This window comes from Syngnathus typhle, linkage group LG3 (assembly GCF_033458585.1).
Source record: "Syngnathus typhle isolate RoL2023-S1 ecotype Sweden linkage group LG3, RoL_Styp_1.0, whole genome shotgun sequence".
In the NCBI taxonomy this organism is placed as follows: domain Eukaryota; kingdom Metazoa; phylum Chordata; class Actinopteri; order Syngnathiformes; family Syngnathidae; genus Syngnathus; species Syngnathus typhle.
The window spans coordinates 11,266,916-11,289,738 of NC_083740.1; the positions used below are offsets into that span (position 1 = coordinate 11,266,916).

Below are 22,823 nucleotides of genomic sequence, written 5' to 3' on the forward strand. Positions count from 1 at the left end.
ATATTCTCATTGTAAAAAAAGTATTACTTCAACATAAAAAATGCTACGAGAGCAAAAATTCTCTCTCTCTCGCTCTCTCTCTAAAAGAAATATATATATATATATATATATATATATATATATATATATATATATATATATATATATATATATATATATATATACACGTGTATATGTATAGGAAAAAGAAAAAGACTAATCAGAACATAAATAAAAATGAAAATAAATAAAAATAATATATATATATATATATATTTTAGAGAGAGCACAGCAATTAGCCCAAGACGTACATAAGTACTGTTGGATTTTGTCCACAATTTAGGGAGCGCGCTATCTGCGGCTCACGGCAAAAGCCATTGCCAATCACCTGTTATCCAATTTACTCACTGCGTGTTTGTTTGATTTCTTCAGATTTAGGAAAATGCTAAGACACTGAAACAGAAATTAGACTTACACAGGTTGGTTGAGTTCAATCACAATTCTTGTTAAGAAAGCTCTGTTTTCAGGAAAGTACAATACAGCGCTGGGCCTTTCGTGCGACCATGCTCAAGAGCAGAAAGTCTCCATTCAGAAAAGGCAACGTTCAAGGTTCTTTGGTCAGCTTATATTCAGTTGGACATGCCAGTGTGGGCCAAGTTTGATGGGTGATGAGTCAGGGGGGTGTGGCAAAATATTTCCCTCTGTCCAGAACGTTCAGTAGTAATCGAAAACTGGTGTCTACCATTAGTCAAAACATCAGATATAATCAAGTACTGAACATTTTTAGACGACTTTGGCAGTGTCCGTGATTTAGAAAATCATCAGGCATGCATTAAACAGTTCCTTAAGGGTCATTTAAGCTATTCAGGCAACACATCAAAAAACATTTGTTATTTCAAAGTGCTCAGAAATACACATCAGATCATAAAGTTATAAAAACCTTTGTCTTTACGCCCTATCAAAAATGTCTAGTTATGTATTCTTTATTGATTTGGTGTGTAGGTATAATTATATGCTTAAAATATTTCTTTTATTGATTTAAGATGTGAATATACTTGTCTGCTTATGTACTTTATTCGATGAGGTTTGAGCATATCTGTTTTTGTAGCTCGGCAGGACTAATTGTATTTCGACCACAGTCCTTCAGTACAAAGTGTGTCAGAAAGACTTCAGATATCACAAAAGATACACAAAGAGAACCAGTAGATATTTTTCTCTGATCAGGGTGGGAGAAGAGGCAACAATTATTGGAAGACCAACCAAGGCCATGACAACATGGATGCTTCACATTGCTCTAAGCATCCAACCGTTTCTTGGTTAAAAGAACATTGCCATGCTAGAGTAGCCTCCTTGATTGCCGGACCTGACTATTTGGTTCCCCCCCACCCCTCATTCTCAAGCTCAGATGGTCATCAAAGGGTTCGTGGACTACATCCAGATGGCTGTGACGATGGAGTTGTGGAGATTGCAGAAGAATCATTCCAGAAGTGAATGCAGATGTGGCAGAAAAGCACGGGCAAAAGGATTTTGAATTTAGGTGGCTATAGACCACATGGATAAACTTCTGTGCTCATGGGCCTCTGATTGATTTACAAAACAAACAGGTGGGTGGGAAAGATCATTTGTGTGTGTGGTACAATAAACAAAAAATAGTTGAAATGAGAATGTAAAATGCAAAAAATAACCCAAAATAAAGTTTAAAAAAAAGAGTAATTTGTTTTTCTCTGACATTCGAGAAAGATGCATTTTAAGTTAATCCAAGTTGTCCTTAAGTGGGAATATGAGTGAAAATAGTTGCCTGTATCTTTGTTAATAATCAATCTACTGTCATTGCCAGTGCATATCGTAGTGTGCATATTGTGTTTCTCCACTAGATGGCAGAAGAAGATACTCAACCACAGTTCACTTCATTTAATTGATTTGTGAGTAAAGTGAGACTAGATCATTATTTCCATTAAATGCAGGATCGGCAAATGGCCGTACACGGGCCAAAACACTCATGGTAGTCCTTGATTATTTGTATCCCCGCAATGTATAAAAATGTAATCATTATTACATTTTTTTCAAACAAAAAACGCTGGTAAACATTCAATAATTCAAAAATTAAATTACTTAAATACACACGTTTTTCAGTGGCCCTAGTACCACTGAAGAAAAATTGTTGCTGTCGCCTCCAGCATTTAAATTTTCCATACCGTTTATACATTTTGTGACCTTTTTGTTTGGTGTTGTACCGTGCAGTCTTTGTAAAATTTTAAATCAAAATTAAAATTGTTAGTAAAAGTGCACTTTTCGTTTATATGAAATCACTGGAGTCTTAACACCAGTAATTCCAGGCCTGGATGAAAATGAGCGTCAGCACGACCGACTCGTTTCCTCAAATCGTGCTTGTAGAATAAAGGGGATCCTGCTGAGCTTTTTTTTCTCATTCCAAAACCGCAAAGAATAATTTGACTGCAGTCATTCAGGACCACATCGTGGAAGCAAAGCAACTATCACATCATTAATTAATGTGATTTTCGGTCTTGATAGTTGTAGATGATCTATTTTTTAATCTTTCAATTGAACCTTCCGGCCACGATTTTTATTTTTTTTCAAGGAGGGGGCACGATTGCTGCAGAGCGTCCTATCCTGCTGACGTCAGTGGGCGGGTACATGACGTATGCGCTAGGTTGGAGACAGGAGGAGGAGACTGAAACTGGAAGACGGACATGGTCCTCCCTTGGTTGTCTATCATTCTCGACAGCAGGAATTCTCAAAACTTGCTGACTGCCAGTCTGATCGTGGTCCTCTCCGCGTCCCTTGCCATCGGACCGCAAAGACAATTGATTCAGCAGCTACATGGCTAGCCAGTACAGCGAAGCTAACGAGTGTTAGCTTGTGCGCCAGCTCATCTCCCGGACCCCGGCGAAGTGGCGAATCGATGACAAGAATGGCTACTTTACTTGGATAGCCGAAGAAACAAACAATATTGCGCACAACTCATTTCCAGGCAAGCACCCGGTTACATAACTGGTAAGTTTATATTCAGTTACACGCTGACAACTTAAGAGCAATTTCAAAAGTTGGTTTGGCTTGCAGTGTAACAACCAGCGCTGTTGTGTAACGTCTGATGAAAACCAAAAACCGCAATCCCCCCACCATCACCGTCCATAGTTTGATTAAAACAAAAAAAGAATAATTAGTCACATAATGTTATTACATATTTTCAAAATAAGCTTGTATAGTGGTCAAACTTGGACGTATTAGTGCTACTCATCAAATCACAAAATTACTTGACTTAATTGAGAGTTGTATGGACATAAATCGATCACTGTTATGTGTGATTGCTCGCACCGAAAATGTAAATAAAAGATCTATCGAACTGAACATGGGAGAACTGACAGCAATTCCTCTGATGTCTTGTTTTAACGTGTCTCCAAAGTTTCTGACAGACCCTGAAGCATGACGGTAATTATTGATGAGTGTGAGCATAGCTGTAGTGTCTTATTATTTTGTGTGTCCTAGCCTGGTTATTATTAGTCTTCTACCCCTACCCTGATCCTTCCTTAAGACGCCGCTGGGTCCCACCTTCCCTTGCAGCGTTTGCTCACAAACATGTATCATCTTGCTGAAGAAGCAGAACCACAACGATCATAATCACTCTTTGCACGTCATCAAGCATGAATCTAGACAATTTTGCTTCTAGTCATAACTTGTTTATTTCCTCTAACAGTACTGTCCACAATTTTATCTGTGTATCATGGCCACTGTAGCCTCCCTCCTTATCAGTTTCAAGTGTCTCTTCCACTGTAAAGCATGAGCAGTTTTCATATTCTATTACATGGAGTGTGTTTGCTGTGCAGTTGCTATAGTTGGACATACAGTGGAACCTCTAAGATTGACCACGATCTATAATTTCTTAATATTTTGAACAATGTTTCCCCATAGGAATGAATACATATGTATAGACAAATGTAACTTAGGAACTTAACTGTTCACATTTGAACATTCTTTGCTACAAGTGTAAAAAATAGTCTGGAATAATAATTTTGGATTGCACATACTGTTTGGCCAGGACATTAAGACACATGCTTACTTTTTTTTATTGCCACGCTACTATTTGTTCCAATTTTTGTTCAATGGTTGTCATCAAATTTGTGGTTTGCATCAATCCAACACACGAGTGGAGATTTTAATTTTTGTTTGTATCGAGCTGAAGTCCCACAATATAAATGAATGCTACAGACATAACAATTCACTCAACCCCCGATCCGATTAGATTTTCAGTTTCTGATTCAATCAAAATTTTCCAAAATCTTTCTTTTTTAACAAAATGACTTCTTTTGTAACCAAAATATATATTTTTTTACATCAGCAAGTTGTTCTTTTTGCAAACGGTACCTTTTTATAACTTAGCAAAAAAATAACGAATAATTTTGACAATTTAAATAAAAACTTCCACTGTATTCCTCAGCCAGCTCGTTTGTTCTTACTTCACCTCTCTCGAGGTAAAATGGCTGCATCTTCCATCTGAACCTCCGGAAGAGACACTAAAATTTTGCGGACTGTTGTCAAGCAAATTCACCTGGGTCAGTACTTGAGTTCAACATGAACTGATCGTCTAATGTGCAGCTTTTAGTTCCTAGTTGCAATTTAATTTTCATTGAGATTTTACTAATATCTTTATGTTATGTGGTGAATAAGTGTTAGTCGAGACCTACGTAGAAGGGTATGTCTTCAGGGACGTGAGGTTCCACTGTGTACTCTAGTTTGCAGTGATGCTGTTTATTTTGGTCTGTTGAGCAGCCAATGCTGCATTTATTGATCACTGCCATTCCTGGTCCCATCCTGTAGGATTCAAATAGTCTAAAACAGTGGTCTCCAACCACCGGGCTGTGGGCCACCTTGGACTGGATAAATGAAACATCTTGTTTATTCATTAGCTGAGGCTGAACAATATTTTATTTTGAAAAGTGACTAGATTCTGTCCTTTAGATCAGTCATTGACTGACATGTCCAGTTGTCCAGGTTGAGTGACGCTAATGTTAAATTCACAAGCTAGCAAAATGTTGAAAATAAACTGACGTATTTGGAAAGTTTTTTTCGCAATGGTCCAGTGAGGATTCAACACTAGATCCAAAGAAGAAAAGCATCATATTTGGTGGCTAGCTGCATTGCTAATGCTAACAAGTTATTCAGTATTGGTGGAAAAAAAAAACCCATTGTATTCACGTTTATTGTTGTAACAATAACACAAGGGTATGGACGTGTATGAAGCGATCTACACCGGAAAGCCGGTTGGGGACCACTGCTCAATAAAACACCAAAATTATACACTGTGTCTTGTGTTGTAAAACTAGAAGAAGGGGAACGCTATAATTATGGCATTGATTCTTACAGCTATTGTGATGGTTTACATAATCATTTCTTTCTCCTTTTCAAATCTTCGTATTTATTTCCAGGTTGTTGGTGTTACTGCAGTTCCAAACATGGTGCAGAAGTACCAGTCGCCCGTGAGGGTGTACAAGTACCCCTTTGAGCTGGTGATGGCAGTAAGTGTCTTTATTGTCCACCTGTCTACATGAATATTGCATGCTATCGACGCAGCGTTGCGTAATACTGGCAAGCATGCACTTGTGTAAGAAAGCAATGGAATACCACACCTTCCATGATCAGCCACACTGGAATAAACTTGCTCCATTGCAAAATGGCAAAACAATTTTCTGTTAAGCACAATGGAAATCTTTGATGCGAAAAACCAATAGATCTGGCTTATCAATGCTTTGTAGTCAAGTAGCTGTTTGAAAGTGTCAGATACTTAACAATCATTTGAAAACGTTCAATTATCCATAGGTCTGAATGTGAATCAAAATGCAACGGATGCTTACGTACAGTACATTGCGTCAGATATTTATTTGATCATTTACATGAGAATGATTTAACTAGTTGACGCATGTTCCGCCATTGTGCCATGGCAAACGCACTACGTCTGAGTTGGAGCTGATGATTATTGTTTCATTTTTTATGTTTTTTAAATTACTGCCTTTTGGGAACTTTGGTATTTTGTCATTTTTTTTCAGCCAAAATTCACGTACAATACTGGTATCATACTTGGTGCAACATTACCTGTGGCCATAGTTAGAATAAGCAGTGCGGAGAACGCCAAATATAAAACTGTCCATCTTTCTATTTGTTTAATATTTTGTATTAGTTTAATATTAGTTTCTGTTCCATGACCTACCCTAATTTTTACGTCACTCGAGAGACGCTTGTTGATCCAGTTATTCATGCTTTAGTCGGAGTAATTACACCTCTAATCATGGCGTGCCATCCATGTTTTTTTAAAGCCTTGTTGTGTCAGACAAGTGCTACTTCACTTAGATAAAAATAGGCGTTCTCCTCCAGCAAGCGGGAGGATGTAGGAAGACTAAATCTCCTTAGCACAGGGGCAAACATATACTATCTATTAATAGAGGGCTAACACACACGCATGCACGCACACACACATGCATACACTCCTGGTTGTACACATGCAGCTGAAGGAGGCTATTTGGTATTAGAAATATTTGCACGTTTTTGTAAAATGAAAGTTGAAGGTTATATTGATGGATATAATCTTCAGGTCTAATTTGCACTGCATACGTAGATGAAGACCATCCTAAAGAATACTTAACCATTTGTGCAAATTTGTTTAATTTGATTTCTTGTCACTTTTCTTTCTGTAGTGTGTATTACTGCATTTGACGACTTCCATTTTTGTTTTAGCTACGCATCTGCAAGTCAGTACGTGTCATGGTTACTTACCATGTGATTGGCCTGTCGGAAGCTCCAGAAAGCAGATTTTTTTTTGGTGTGTGTTTGCTTGGGGATTAATTTTGAGTATTTGCGAAGATGAATTTTTGGGTACTCTCTCTATTTGACTAATAGAAAATGCCTTTCAGTCCTTTCAACTCCACTGATACTTTACCAGTGCGTCATTCTCCTCTGCTATTATGTTCTGTTCAGTTTACAATTCATCCAATGGTTTTCTCTCCAGACCGTGAGGGGCCACGTTGCACACTGACAGGTGTTAGTGAAGCTTTTTGGCAATCACAAGTGTGGCTTTAAGTGCTGTTACATAAGTCTGCTTGGTTTCCCGCCCGTAATCTGTGTTCCACAGGGGCTACTTAGGACATACTTTAGATTTTATTTCTGGGTAATTACCATGTAAAGCATTTGAGAGATTGCACATTTTGTCGGACAGCTGTTTGATGTGCGCCACCTTTGCACCACTTCCAGTCACAACAGTTATCTGGATCATTTTGGCCAGAGTTGGACATGATAACCAACTAAGCAGACTTCCAACCATCTCGTCAAAATTTCCCACCCATAATGAACGAGACTCCCATTTCAATAAAAACAACTAATTGGTGGTGTAAGAATGGTGAAGAACACTTAGTTGAAGAGAGTGCATTTGTGTCACAGAATACCTTCAACATGGTTAAAAGTACAACAACATTTGTTTTCACTGCCTTTAACTTCAGCTGCAATAGTCACTGGTCTACTTCCTTGTTTCAATAACAGGAAATATTGTTGTTGCTACTGCTATTATCATCTGGTAGGTGCTCGAGGCTTTTCTCTGGGGAGTCCCACAGGAATGTCAAAAAGCTGTACACAATACCCCTCGCGCTGTTGTTTCAGGCCTGCAGGCCCGGTTGTTGCTAGAACATATCCATAATTAGGAATTAGTTAAGTAACCACAAAAAGAACATTCAATATTTCTTTAAAACACAAGAACTAACCCCAACTTGCACTTTTTTTTTCTCTGTTCATACCATACCATTTACTGAAATAGTGAGAAAATAATGATGGATTTAGAAGAGATTCCAGACTGAAACATGTAACCTGTTGACCTTGTCTGGGTTGCTGACGTGATTATTTTACATAAGCTCTGTTTACTCTATTCACAGTGATGCACACTGTAGAACAGGCCTTTTATAAAAGCATGTTTTGGCAATATACGTACATAGTAGTGTTGTTTTTGTCTTCATGGTATGCATACACTAAAAAGCAAAACAAGAATCCAGATGCAAATATATCTGGTGGGAATTTTCTCTTTTTAGACCATTCGAAACAAAATTTGCACAGGATTATAAACAGGATGTGCTATAACTGATACTCTGTATTGTTTACACTGTAAACTTTACAGAATCTTCCCTGTCATTGGTTGTGTTTGTATAGGTCATACATAGGACAGTGTTTTAAATTTTTGACCGCCCACATATTGTCTTGTGTTAACTCCTGAACGGCCGTTCCTTTACCTGACTCATCCTGAATTTCTCCTTTTCCCTGAGTAGTGAGTGTCCTGACCCACTTATGGCCATGTCTGGTTAAGACTTCCGCAACCTAGTTTTCTGCTGCTGAATTATCCTGTGCTTTACTCTGTTCTAATGCGTATGTGACCTGTTGTCATCTGAGCTTGAGTGGAGTGCAAACGTTTAGTGAAACTGTCTTGGGATTTGAACACAACCACACTGCCCTCATTTTTTCCCATCCACCTCAAAATGAATCTCATATTGAAGTCATAAACATCCGTACCTGGATTGTGATGTACCTTACCTTACAGGCTAGAAATCAACACGAGTGTAAAATTGTTTTTCTTTCTTCTTGTGCTGTTTAAGGAGATTTAGTTGTGGACTGTCAATTTGCAAGGATTGCACTTTTAAAGGGCGTATTATTGAAATTATTTGGCTGCTGTACTGGACAATGTTACATTTTTTCTGGTGGATTAATATGCCAAAAATAAATGTGTTGCAATCTGCCTCAGTGAGCAGGATTTTATTATCATGCTGTGTGCTGCTTCTAACTGAATGCAGCAAGACTGTTTTACAGTCATGTGACTTATTGGAGCCAATGGTACTTCCGCAGCCGATTTCATTCACCGATCACAAGACACTCATTCATCCTTTTTTCCCTTTCTGCAAGGTCGAGCTACTGCTTCTGCAGCGCCCTTCCCCCCTCCGGTTTTACTCTGCTGGAAGCAGATGACACTTCTCGCTATAGTCCCAATCTCATTTTGCACTGCAATCATGCGTCACCGTGTGCCAGTTCAGATCTTTGCAGCAGTATATCAACTGACTGGCAATTGTCTTTCTGTGTCTTTTTCAGTCATTAATCAGTCATTAGTGATTAGTTCCTCTGAATTTTGCCAGTAAAATTGAGGAAGACACAATGGGCTCTTTGCACATTTGGCACTGCTGAAAAATGGCTTCGACTTTTCCGGTATTGAATCAAAATAGTGTTGTACTATACGCAGTGTTTACTGGATTTATATTGTCTTTCTTTCAAATATAGCCTCCAAAGCACTGAGCAGCAAATTAGAGGAAGGTTTTAATATATTCATCCTCTCGTATCCTTGGCGTCAATGTTCTGCCTGATGATATGATTTTGTTAGGTCTTCATCAACATATTTCTAAATAATCCCAGTTTGTGATAGAATATGCGGTAATGTGGTAATGTTAGCCATAATTTCAAGTTAGTATATAAATATACAGTCGGCTGTCATATTAGTCAAGCCCGGAAACGGTTCAGATGTATAATGGCCAGTGAATATGACGCCATGGTGATATAAAATTGACAGTATGTGTCATTAATCAAAAACTAACATGAGCACTCAGCAGAGATGCTGTGGTCGATATTAACTAGTCAAGATGTTCTACATTGATGTAATCATACATACTGACGTTTCTCTTGCCAGAAACCAAAGGATTCCGATGAGAGAGCTGTAAACGTTTCCATTTTTTTGGACTTAAATTGTGTAATGAGATTTGAGATTAAATTGCATTATCACACAGCCATCCGGCCTGTTTTGATACACAATACCTACATGACATGATCATTACTGCATCTCTCAGCACTACAATTTAATTTAAACAGCCCAATATGGTACAGTCTAACGATAATGAGATGTAATGCAAACCCGTGTACATAAATTGATTAAGATAATAGTTTTGGCTATATATATATGCATTTATATTTGGTAAACGCTTATTTTGGTGGTTGTTTTTTAGTGGTGTCAAATTGCACTGCATAGTACAGCTTGATATAATGGCAGATTATAATAAAAGGCTCACCAATTACTGGTATTTGGGGCTTAAGAGTTACATGCAGTAGGTTTTTCCCATTTTTCTCTCTTTCTTCCATTTTCTTCCTTTAAATGTGGACTGTAGCATTGAAATTTCTGCTTGAAAACAAGTGGGTGGCCTGGCATGCAGAGACTGAAGACTCTTTTGTTGCATTTGTTCAGACAAAAGCTTGTTGTCTTTCCCACTCAAACACTCACTCGACATTCAAGATTCAAGTTGGGGTGACTTCAAATAAGGGCAAGAAAATAGTGGTGTACTTCACTGTACCCCAACCACCGATCCACGACACTGTACTGGTTCGTGTACCATTCGGTACTAGGTAGCATATGTAGACTGAAGTGACAATCAGTGCCTAAAGCATCCGCATGCAAACGTCACATGACCTAAACCAGGAAACGGTTGAGCCGCGATAGGTCATTACCTGAGCCCTTTGGCACTGTAATGTTATTTCCAGTCAACAGCAAGTGATAAAAAGTGGTAAACCGGTTCCTGGTGGAAAAGGGACTGGCGTAATACTTCTGCTGAGAAGACTACTGATGGAACAAAAGTTCATAGCACACAGATTAATTCATCACGTTCCGGGTTTCTGAGCAGAATGTCATTCAAAAGCTACTTACATTAATAGGAGGCTCCCAATAATTTTGTTCAAGTATGTACGAGGACCCAGAAAAGATTCATCAAGCTTATGTTTTCCCATGGTGTGTTGGATGTCATGTCAAATATTGGTTGGAAATAAGCTTAGGTACAAACATGTTGGGCTGCTAGCCTTTTGAAGCCTTTTCTTTGGCCATGTTGAAGCCAATGTTAGCACAAAGCATTTATTGTTGACCTCTATTTTCCGTGGGTAAGCAGCGTCAATAGTCAGCAATTGTGCTGACAGCAGGACAAATATTATATACAATGTTCCAGAGCAACATCGGTGAATAACAAAGTTCAGCATTCAGTCATGCACAGAGGAAAGACGGCTGCTGGTCTTGGCAATGGCATCTCAAGAAATGTTTACTTTATTCATATTGTTTGGACAGATGATGTGCAACGTCAGACTATTATTGACTTCAGTACTCAAGGTTTTTTGTCATCTACCATCCTATTATTCGTGAACCCCTTGTACTCATTGTATATTACTAAAACATGACTGGAGAGAGTGAGGCACAAGGATGACGCACCCTACCAGTATTTTTATGTTGCCTGCGTAGCATGCCTCTTGTGGGACGTTAAGAACGCTTTTTCATGGACTAACGCAAAGCGAACCCGCTGGCCTCGTTTATTCAACGCAGCTCTCCTTCATAATCCCCGTTGCAATTGTCAACACTGTGCGAGTGTTCACTCTAGTACTTTGCATGCTTCTAGTTCTGGGGAAAAAAAATGTCATCCGAGGTTCTGACTGAATTACGTAAATGACTAATATGATGATTTATTATGGGCAGTGCACACGCTCTGAGAGTTTGATTGGTCCACTGTGACATAATTTCATGGGTCAAATAAGACTATCGGTAAATCTTTTGGCAGCCTGAAGCTCTTTACTAAAAATCTATAAATTAACGGCATCACATTTAAGGCCGCAGCCTTCAACGCATGTGATTAAGTAATTATAATCCAGAAATAACTGTACATTGCTTTAATAGCGGCAACCCTGTGTTTTTGAATTGCTGTCAAAATTCTACAGTTTCCGACTATCTGCGAGGCATTGATGATGTGAATGTAAACAGCTAACCGAGTGTTATTTTATAATTGCTATTTCAAATATCAGTAAGCAATATACAGTACAGTGATCCCTCGTTTATCGGGGATAATTGGTTCCAAAAACCACCCGCGATAAGTGAAATCCGCGAAGTACGGTCACCATCAAGAAGTACTGGGCAGGCTAACGAGTTAGCGGAAAGATGCTAATTTGTGATCGTGCTAACACGCGAAAACGGACTTCTAAAGGAATGTAAACGAACATTTGGAGCAATACTCCATTGTCCTAAAGGTTAGACACGTTTCTTCAATTTAGAAGTTTTATTTTGACTTTTAAATTGTTTTTTAATTTGGAAAAAAAAATCCGCGATGTAGTGAAGCCGCGATAAACGAAACGCAAAGTAGCGAGGGATCACTGTACTTCAGTAATCTGCCCCCTGCATGTATTGAGGAGAAATGATTGTCAGTATTACATAAATTGGCACTTCTTTCCTCTTCCAGGCTTATGAGCGCCGGTTCCCCACATGTCACCTTATCCCCATGTTTGTGGCAAGCGACGTGGTCGATGAAGAGACAAGTGAGGATAGATCTACTCATAAAATTGAGCGGCGCTGTGCCCTGGATGTGGACGCCCCGCGCCTTCTCAAACGGGTAATGTACCTATCACACTACCACTAATTGACACCGTAAATTGAATTGGCTGTCATAAAGATCATCTTCTGAACTTTAAATAACTATACTTTGGACTTTGTTACTCTACAGTATGTATTGGCAGTACCTTTGAAGCTGTCACTCTATAAAGATTGTTTGTGTCTGGTTTGCAGATTGCTGGTGTCGACTATGTCTACTTCATCCAGAAGAATACACTCAATCGAAAGGAGCGGACACTTCACATTGAATCGCATAACGAGACCTTCTCCAACAGGGTCATCATCCATGAGATCTGCTGCTACTCTGTAAATACACCTGCATATTCTAGTGTGCCTTAATAAGATGTGGTTTACACATTTTGGAAATCCATCAGTTCCCCTGGACTGAAAGCTCTGTAATAGTGATCTGAAACCAGTATACATCCACCGTTGGATGATCTGTGAGTTCAAATGTACTCCTCAATGAATGAGCATGCACAGGTGCACTGAGCTAAAGAGGTCAAGGACGTTGGGCTTGCAGCCAGTTATTCAGGGCTCTAATTTTAGCTTCAACGCTCCGCAGTGGTTCTTATTGTGCACGTTAACACAGTGTTAGGAGTAACTTAGCTGGACAGCCTAATTACACAACGCTAATGGACCTGGCTAAAGCGGAAATGTTTTCGTTGCCAAGGGGGATGAAGCTACTGAGTGTCTTGGATTTGCCACATGAATTTTGATGCTTTTTTTTTTTTATTCTGGATTACATGACAAAAGCGTTCCCTGATTATATGAAACACGACAAAGCTATCATAAATATGCTTGAATTTGTTGTTGGATATAAAATATCATTTTGCTCTTTGCCTAGGATTGTGATCTTTAAATGATGCTTCATTGCCTCCCATGTTGAATGCTGATGAATGTTTATCCAGTACATTCTCATTTGTTTGACCTGTGTTTTAACCGCCAAAGTTGTCATTTGGGTTGGCTAATTTTATATGAATAGGCTGACACAAGCATACTTCAATTCACAATGCAGCGCAAATACTTCTCTTTGTGCATCATGTTCTAGTGAAGTCAAGTGATTCATTGTTACAATAGCAGCAAAGCTCCCCTTTTTTTACTCATGTACTGTGTATGTTCTCACATTTTCCAGGTTCACCCCGAGAATGAAGACTGGACTTGTTTTGAGCAGTCTGCCAGTCTTGACATCAAGTCTTTCTTTGGCTTTGAGAGCACAGTGGAAAAGATTGCAATGAAACAATATGCCAGCAGCATCAAAAAGGTGTTTATTTTTTCAGAATGATGTTGACCAACTTCTTGGTGCTGCATCGATGCGGTAGTTCTTTTCCAAGGATATATAAATATGCTTGGGTTTTTCCTCTGTGGTCAATAGGCCTTTGGATTTTTTTTTCTATTCGATTAGATCATCATTAGATCATTGCATATCCTCAATTGAATAATGCACTACACAAGAAGGCATATCAGTCCTCTGCTAGACCCGTAGTAGGCAATTTCATTCTTTCAGTTTTTACTTGGAATTTTCTAACGTCATAACTTTATTGTTTTTCTTTTCCAGGGAAAGGAAATTATAGAGTACTACCTAAAGGAGCTAGAAGATGATGGGATCACTCATGTGCCACGATGGAGTCCAACCTCTCTCCCTCTGCCTCCCACCAGACCAACCAGTCTCTTTAGCAGCCCACCTCCTGACCCCAAGGAACCTGTCACTGCCGCTGTTCCCATCCCTCTGACCAGTGATGCCATGGACAGCACCTCTCAGGATGCTAAGCAGGACAGCGCCGGCCTTCAGGCAGATATTTTAACCGAGGTTCTGGCTGGCACACCGGAAGGTCTGTTTCGCTGATAATTGAAATATGAGTGGCTGGCCACTCGAAATAATTGAATTAGTGCTTTCTGCGAACTGTAATTAGACATGTCATGTCAATTAGGCAATTTGAGGTGTGATTTGTTTTTTTTTGTTTTGCATTTACAGATAAACTGGATGCTGATTATATCAAACGCTATCTTGGTGATCTTACACCCCTGCAGGAAAGCTGTCTCATTAGACTTCGTAAATGGCTGCAGGAGACCCACAAGGGAAAGGTGACATGCAACTTTGCACAGGTTGTGTATTTGCAGGAATATAATCCACCAAAACAATTTGTAAATAATTGCTGATAATCTGAGGTTCTTTTATAGTATCATTAGAAATGCAAGTTAATTGGTCTAGGTGTATATTTTGATCCATTACTTTACAATATCTTGCCGCCATCTTTATTTCAGATTCCCAAGGATGAACACATCCTGCGATTCTTACGGGCCAGGGATTTCAACATGGACAAGGCTCGTGAAATTTTGTGCCAGTCGCTGACCTGGAGGAAGCAGCACCAAGTAGACTATCTTCTTGAGACATGGAGTTCACCACAAGTCCTTCAGGACTATTACACGGGGGGTTGGCACCACCATGACCGAGGTAGGTTTAAACATCCAACCCTGCTGTTTACACATCCATGATTTATGTTGGCTAGTCTTGCAAAGCTAGCCAAGATCTTTGCTCTCGGGTTTCTTTTAGACTCGGGTTACATGGTAATGAACTCAACCCTGGTTAGATCACAACCGTTCAGAACACATTTCAGCATACATTTTTCATCATACACCTTGGCTTCGGTATATAGTGTCACATCCTGTGTAAAATTTATTTTTGTAGTCTGACTTCTGTTCCCAGACGAGTGTGCAGATAAAGTTTGTGTTTCAGGTTCACAAAAGATTTTCTATGTCTACATAACAGAAGAGAGGGTGGCTGTACTGATTCACACTCAGCGGTTTAATATACAACCTTGTAAACTGTAATAATGCTGCAAGTCAGTTTAACGTCTATTATTCTATATTGTCTCTTCTAGATGGTCGGCCTTTGTACGTCCTGAGACTTGGCCAGATGGACACCAAAGGACTGGTCCGAGCTCTTGGAGAAGAATCTCTGCTTAGACATGTATGCACAGTACTTACGTTGCATTAACTGTTCACATAACATTTCATGTTAATTCCCGATGTAAACCATTCAGATTACAAGTGAGGTAATTAAAGTCCAGTGTCTCAAAGGAGACACGCTTTTTCAAATCATAGCATACACACAGTTGCCTTCTATAAATAGTGCACCTAAAATGTATCCAGCGTGCTTATAGAGTTGCTAAATTTTTGAAATGTCACAATCATTTTCTGGTCTGTTCATTTTTAGGTGCTATCTATCAACGAGGAGGGGCTGAGACGCTGCGAAGAGAACACAAAGGTGTTTGGTCGTCCCATCAGGTGAACTGAGTTAAAATGACACCAAGTCAGATTTGTTTTGGAGAATGTAGTTGGCTTGTAATTAGCTTTTATGCTCACTTCCATAGCTGGCATGCACTCTATGAGCCAGTCCAGTACAGTCAATCGTATATTCAGCAGAATGAAGACAATCAAGCATTTTAGTTGACAAGTGGGCTGATGCAGCCCATGGTGGGAAGAGTGAGGGCAAGGAATGAAGATGGTATCATTCAGGCATCTCAGCAGGAGGCTCGGGCAGGGATCTGAGCCACATTGGATGGCACATTAACTATGAATAGCTGTTGTACTGCACTGGCAAAGAACTAGACAGGAGGATGTCAAGGCAGCCAGAGAGGGAGTCTAGAATTAGCATTCATTGCTGTCACCACTCAACTCGCACGTTCTAAGTAGTTGCTTATCGGTGTGCGCTTTTGTCGACTCCTTCTGTGCGCAGTTGCTGGACATGTCTCGTGGATCTGGAGGGTCTAAACATGCGTCACCTGTGGCGACCAGGAGTCAAGGCCCTGTTGAGGATTATTGAGGTTGTAGAGGCCAACTATCCAGAGACGCTGGGACGGCTGCTTATCTTGAGAGCTCCCAGAGTCTTCCCAGTCCTTTGGACTCTGGTGAGCAATGGCAACCACTGGCTCTTGGAATTATAGAAAGCTATATTGAAGAATGAGTTCATACTTCAATGTTCAATAATCTCAGTGTTCTACATTCTCATTTCACAAACATGATTTATAGATTTGAGCGTAAAAAAAAAAAAAACATTTACAGAAAAATGTTAGTGAGCACATTCTGTGTAGATGTTTTTTGCCTTCTCTCTGTATCCAGCCAGTTTGGTCACCATGTAACCTGATAAACACTGTGATGTTTCCTGACTTTAGGTGAGTCCATTCATCGACGAAAACACACGCAAGAAGTTCTTAATCTATGCAGGAAACGATTACCAGGGCCCCGGCGGCCTGGTGGACTACATAGACAAGGAGATTATCCCTGACTTCCTGGGCGGCGAGTGTATGGTGAGTTGAGAGTCACGCATTAAAGAATTTGGTTAGATTCTAAGATTGCCTTTACTGACCTAGTTTAATGCGTGGTTGCACACGTGCGCTCTCTCTATAGTGCGAGGTACCTGAGGGTGGCCTGGTCCCAAAATCGATGTACCGCACTCCAGAGGAGCTTGAGAATGAAGATGTTCGTCTATGGACTGAGACAATCTACCAAAGCGCCAGCATCTTCAAGGGAGCTCCACATGAGGTGAGACCGAGTTGCACAACCATAACAAGAGGATGAAAGTGATGAGACTCTTCATTTTCTCATTTCATGAGTTTATTAAGCAACCCAATCTGACAAACAACATAAATATGTAATACCTATTTTTTTTTGTGCTCAAGGCAACCAAGGCAAGAGACAATCTACCAAAGCGCTTAAAAGTGATATGTAGGCCAGGACAAGAGCAAGCAACGTGCTGCCTAGATTTAGTTTTGTTGAAAGGTCTGCCATCTTGTGGCTAAAACCTGTCAACTGTATCATTTATGTCCTTCATGCAATACTCTTATATGGCATGACTATGGAACATACCTGCTCTCATATAACAGGATTTTACCAAAGCAAATAAATAATTGTCGCCCAAAGCCACCCTCCTTGTACATACATAACAAAATATTCATCATGTCTTCCTTCCACTTGAGAGGGACTCTCGAATGGCGTTATATAATTTGAAAGTTATTTATTCTTTCCTAATGTTCTTCTTTTAAACAGCTCCTGATTGAGATCATTGACGCCTCCTCAGTCATCACGTGGGACTTTGACGTGTGTAAAGGTGATGTGGTGTTCAACATCTACCACTCCAAGCGTGCCCCACAGCCACCGCGTAAAGACCCGCTGGGAGCTCATGGGATCACCTCCCCAGGTGGCAACAATGTGCAACTCATAGACAAGTCATGGACGCTGGGGCAAGATTACAGTATGGTCGAGTCCCCGCTGACCTGCAAGGAAGGAGAAAGTGTGCAGGTAAGGTTTTGAGAATCTAGGGTTTAATCAATAAATCTGGTAGTACCCTTTTTTCTTTCCTAATTTGTCTGACACACCCCTGTGCTTTGTTTAGGGCTCCCATATTACACGCTGGCCAGGTTTCTACATCCTCCAATGGAAGTTCCACAACATGCCGGCCTGCTCGGCCACCAATCTGCCTCGGGTAGACGATGTGCTGGCTACGCTGCAAGTTTCCTCGCACAAGTGTAAAGTCATGTACTACACCGAGGTGTTGGGCTCGGAGGACTTCAGGTTGGTAACCGAACCAGTTGGCCTTTTTCATTGAAATGATTGAACCTCAATTCTATATTGAGTTCAACTTTTCCATCCCGAGATCTTGCAGTTTTCCTATTCACCGCACATATTGCAAGAACTACGTATATTATCCTTGAGTATTGAAATGAGGATGCTTACTTTCCCAGACTTTCTTTTATATTCTTTTTTTTCTGTCAAACACATTTCTGTTCTTTTTTGTCCTCCCCCTCCTGCCTCTCTGTCTTCTTCCTGTGAAGAATGGCTTGCTGCGACGTGCAGAGTTTGTAAGTGGCGCAGTGGTTGCCCCTTTTCCTTTAGCACTACCCCGTCGTCATTTCCGCTTTTGGCCCACCCCCATGGCAGCTGGCTAGGGCAATCACAATGTCCTGAGCACAGTGGGGCTTTGAGCCTGTTGACTATCGCTCTGCTTGCATGACTAACAATACTAGCAATCATTGGCCTTATTTGAAGTCTTGAAACTACTACTTACTATTCTTTTCCTAATGCAATATGGATTCAAGAACTGCTAAAACTGCACTAGCTGTTTTGTGTTGTAGTCTTTTACTACAGATATGATCGCAACATCTTAAACATTTTGTTTAAGAAAGTGTTGAACTTTTTTGGGGTGTGTTGACGACTCAAATAAGCTTATATTGAATGTATAAACAACTGGTGCGCTTGGAATGGAATGGATTTTGCGGCCATGTTCACCTGACAAACATTCTAAACTGCAATGACTGTATTTTTGTTTTTTAATGGAATCCAATTCCACCTTTATCGGCGTGGCATACTGTACATAATTAGTCAGCATTAGGATGTGTTTGTGGTTTTCCACAAGCGACACAACATGCAAAGAGTTAAGGTAGACTCAGCCTTCTACCATGTAACGCCTGGAACAAGACATGGCCCTTTCTTATTCCGTGTCATACACAGTAAAACAACTTAGTGTAGTTGAGCTGATACACTGTTATTGTGGCCTCTGTTAGGCTCTAAAGCAGTGTTTCCCAACCTGTTTTCATCCACGCCACACCTTTTCATTGGAAAAAATCTCGAGGCACATCACCAACAAAAGTCTGTTGTTACACCAGGTTCTATATTCAAATTAGTTACGTTACGACGAAAGACTTTGTGAAATGCTATATAAAGTCCTACTTGTGTAGAGAGTTGAATAATTATTTTTTTTAATGCTATTTATTTTTCCTAATAAAAGTGAATAAATAATAAATATAAAAGTTAATACAAGTTTTTTTTTTAAAAGTTTTTTTGACAGCGCAAGGAATAAACTATTGAAAGTGATTGTGATTAAAATCCAAAAGAATCAACATAACCGTGTTTACTGTTTTAAACTAGCTCCATAAATATTGCGACATGAAGAACAAAGTCACGTTTAAAGACCGCCCAGCAGTTCTGGCAGCAACTGAGTGGTTATCACAGTGAAGGTGTCGCGACTTGTTTATGGTGGTGAGAAATTCACAATCCAGGTTCTCCCGTCGATCTACATGGTGGGGTTTCTGTTAGTCCGCAAACGCACCACAATCGTCAGAGCGTCACTGTTATCAAAAGCACACAGCAGCACACACGTAAACTGAATATGTACCGATGCAGCAAAATCAGACCGACACAATATGAAATACCACGCACGTGCAATTAGCAAATGGCTGACCTAGGTCTTGCGCTAACTAACCAGTGTTTTGGCAATCCCGTTTACAATGTGCTCCGTAATATTGGACATTTTCTTGGGGCACAGCTGAACATCTCCCACGGCGCAGTGGTTGTGAAACACTGCTCTAAAGGATTGAGTACCATTGACGGTTTTTCTTTACTGCATGGTAGTGGGTGCGCGTTATGGTCACATGATGGAGCTTTAGTTGGCCACACTGATTGGGCTATGTCGATGGGGAAAAAATGTAAAGATTATTTTCCCTTACCGAACTGTGTCTCCTTTTGCAGGGGTTCAATGACCAGCCTGGAGTCGAGCCACAGTGGCTTCTCTCAACTCAGCGCTGCCACCACTTCATCCAACCAGTCCCAGTCCAGCTCAATGATCTCCAGATAGACAGCACTGTCTCCTACGTGGTGATAACCCCAAGAACCTCTTTACTCTGACTTTATTACTGTGGGTGTTGACCAGCAGACGACAAATCGTCGGTCGGAAAAAAAAAAAAAAAAAAGAGACTGTGTTACCTCCTTTAAAAGGGCTTTTTTTTTCTTTTTTTTTTTTTTTTTTGCACAAAGGTCTTGGTGTCTGTGATGGGCAACAAATGAGACCAAGCATTTAGAGAATTTCAGTTTGTGGCTTATTTACAGTGGAAAACTTTAAGGCTACACGCTGAACTGTTTGATTTTTGGAGGTAAGAAGCAATATTTTCATCCCAGGAGTGGCAGGTCTGAAAGGACAAAGTCACTGGAGGTGCCGTTATGTACTGTACATGCATTTACGCCACTCCAAAATTCTGCAGGCAATAATCAGATGACGCACTACTCATTCATGTGCGCCACTGTAGCAGAATGGAAGTTGTTACATATTGCCATGCAACACGTAAATGTTTGACAAAAAAAATTGCTCTTGTTACGTTAACACAAAGATGTTTTCAATGTGGACAACAGGTGGGAAATCCAGCAAACTTCTTTAAAAGTTACATTGACATTTTTTGAAAGAACTAGTCCTCAAAAACTTCGAAATTGTTGCCCGCAACTCCAATGTGAATGTAGGAGTTGATTGCACTTACGAAAACACAAGTTTACTCAGACCTGATTCAGATATCATGCGTATGTTTTCAAAAAACACAAAGTTTCTGAGTGGGTGGGGTTTATTAAATCATGGCAATACAAATTGAGTCAACGGATGGTAATTGCCTTTAATTGATGTTCGCTTAGTGTCCGGATATTCTCCTAGCATCCTGACTTTCACGTGATAGCTTCCTGTGGCAGGCCCCACCATCTTTTGATAACTTTATCATGCCATGCACAGCATACTTGACCAGCATCTTACTCTTTAGTGCTTGAAGCAATAACAATACTGTTTGTAGTTAACCATTGAGATGTCCATTGTAATAGTGGTAATGGTGAGGGCTGATTGCAGGTGACCTTTATGTAATGCGGCAGGCACAAAGGCAAACTGAGCCAAGATGTGTGTGATTGCGTGTGCGTGTGTTTTATTATGGAATAAATAGATCATTCATCTTTTTTTTTTTCCACTATGGGCTCGGCAAGTTTGTGTTTGTGAGGGTGCTTGCGATCACCAAATTAAAGGACAACTTGCCTCAATTATACAAGGTCATCATCGTAATCTGGCAGAGCTGCTCTCATTTACATTTTTTGGGGGGTGAGATGTAATTTGTGAGTGCATTTCAATGAATATCTTTATTATGATGCTTATCATCTGATTGTGTTTTAGTTAAAAAAAAGATATCATGACTGTACACGTATTAGTTGTAGTTAAGGAGTGCTACTGTTACTTGATGGGGTTGAAACAGAGAGGTGTGTTACTGCATGCACATGGTACACGTGGTGACTGGGTTTATCAGTTTGCAATTTGTAAATTAATAGCCATTTTTAAGAGCCATTTGTCAATAAACACCATTTTAGCCTTTGTAAGACTCACATAGAAACAGCTGCTCCATTCAAGGTCAATTAATAATTGTTATTGTCAACAGTTTTACTAGTTAACTGGATAAGAAGCATTAATGACTTGACTGTAAATTGCCAACAGTCATCAAATGCTCTCTTTATGGGCACTTAATACTCGAGAAGAACTCCAAAGGATACTTACCGTGCATGTTTGAGATACACGAAACTGTTTTTAACTCCAAATGAAAGGTCAAGATATTTTTGTGTGGAATATTTGCAATAATGTGAAACGTTTTACCTCCTCAGAATGAGGGCTATCATGTATGGATGTATAAGATTGAATGCTGGAAACAGTAGTGAAAAGAAGACAGACCTGTAAAATGTATGTTACTGCACACACTCCCCCCCCTCCGGCGTACTTGGCCTTCGAATCCCCTCCTGCCCACTCCGAAGCATGTCTCGACTCAAACAGCCGTCTTCACCATACCTTCTAATTTTTCATAGTGATTAATCCAGTTTCTTTAATTGGTATAGTGATTAAATATGCAGAAATAGAAGCAGACCCAATTAGTCAATAGTATTGTTTTATTTCACTTTGAGTGCACCTTAGATTTGTATAACTGCTTAGGTAAAATTAGTAATTGAAGCCATGGGCATAAAGTGTTCTTGATCCAGTATTTCAATACCATGTGAATTCAATGTTTGAGATACCGGAGACCCTTCACGTTTTCTGTATCCTGCCTCGTTGATTTACATCACGTGTACATTTTCAAAGATCTCTTGAGGGCTATGAAACTCGTTTATTATTACTTTTCCATGTGTTTGTACGTCCGCTTCCTATTCTCACAAAGTTACATATCTCCTCCTATCTTAATGTGAGATACCATGTAAAAAGTACTTATTTGAATTGGTGAGAATTTGCGCCTTTACTTTTCTGTTCTGAAAACATTAAACTTGAATTAAGTACTGTTGGGTCCTATTCATTTGCATTGCTCATTCACTTTTCTCATTTTTGAGGGGCACCTTTCTTGCATCATTAAAACAATATCTTAAACAAGAAATTCACCATAAACTAGAAGGCTTCTTTCTATTTGTTGTCATGGTAAAAAGAAAAAAAATGTTATGAAGAAAATTTACAGGATTAACCCTTTGATGCACATCGGTCAAAAGTGGCCCGACTAAATTTAAATTTTCTGAATTTTCAGTCAATACAACCTCCACATAGCGTTTTTATACTTCATACTCTACATTTTAACTTGTTGCC

The 22,823-nt window shown here is 39.7% G+C and overlaps 1 protein-coding gene across 4 annotated transcripts; it reads left to right on the forward strand.

The window, feature by feature from the left end:
• Nucleotides 1-2,644: 2,644 nt before the first annotated feature.
• On the forward strand, nt 2,645-22,525 carry si:dkey-237i9.1 (SEC14-like protein 1). Of its 4 annotated transcripts, none has more exons than XM_061273488.1 (17): nt 2,645-2,994; nt 5,424-5,513; nt 12,267-12,416; nt 12,590-12,721; nt 13,548-13,676; nt 13,971-14,244; nt 14,388-14,518; nt 14,678-14,867; nt 15,295-15,383; nt 15,630-15,700; nt 16,152-16,323; nt 16,588-16,722; nt 16,823-16,957; nt 17,462-17,713; nt 17,808-17,986; nt 18,247-18,273; nt 19,940-22,525. In XM_061273488.1, exons 2-17 carry the CDS (start codon nt 5,451-5,453, stop codon nt 20,043-20,045), a joined length of 2,235 nt encoding a protein of 744 aa, XP_061129472.1. In that variant the 5' UTR covers nt 2,645-2,994; nt 5,424-5,450; the 3' UTR covers nt 20,046-22,525. The 4 variants fall into 4 exon arrangements, with proteins under 4 accessions (XP_061129472.1, XP_061129473.1, XP_061129474.1 ...); XM_061273489.1 differs by having other exon boundaries at nt 14,388-14,497; XM_061273490.1 differs by lacking the exon at nt 18,247-18,273 and having other exon boundaries at nt 2,646-2,994.
• Nucleotides 22,526-22,823: the final 298 nt, after the last annotated feature.

Excerpts from the sequence above, each read along its gene's own strand:
- si:dkey-237i9.1 (XM_061273488.1), top strand. The coding sequence starts at position 5,451 with ATGGTGCAGAAGTACCAGTCGCCCGTGAGGGTGTACAAGTACCCCTTT. Across the intron at positions 14,868-15,294 it reads TTGGCACCACCATGACCGAG|ATGGTCGGCCTTTGTACGTC; the intron begins GTAGGTTTAAAC and ends TGTCTCTTCTAG. Across the intron at positions 17,987-18,246 it reads TTGGGCTCGGAGGACTTCAG|AATGGCTTGCTGCGACGTGC; the intron begins GTTGGTAACCGA and ends CTTCCTGTGAAG.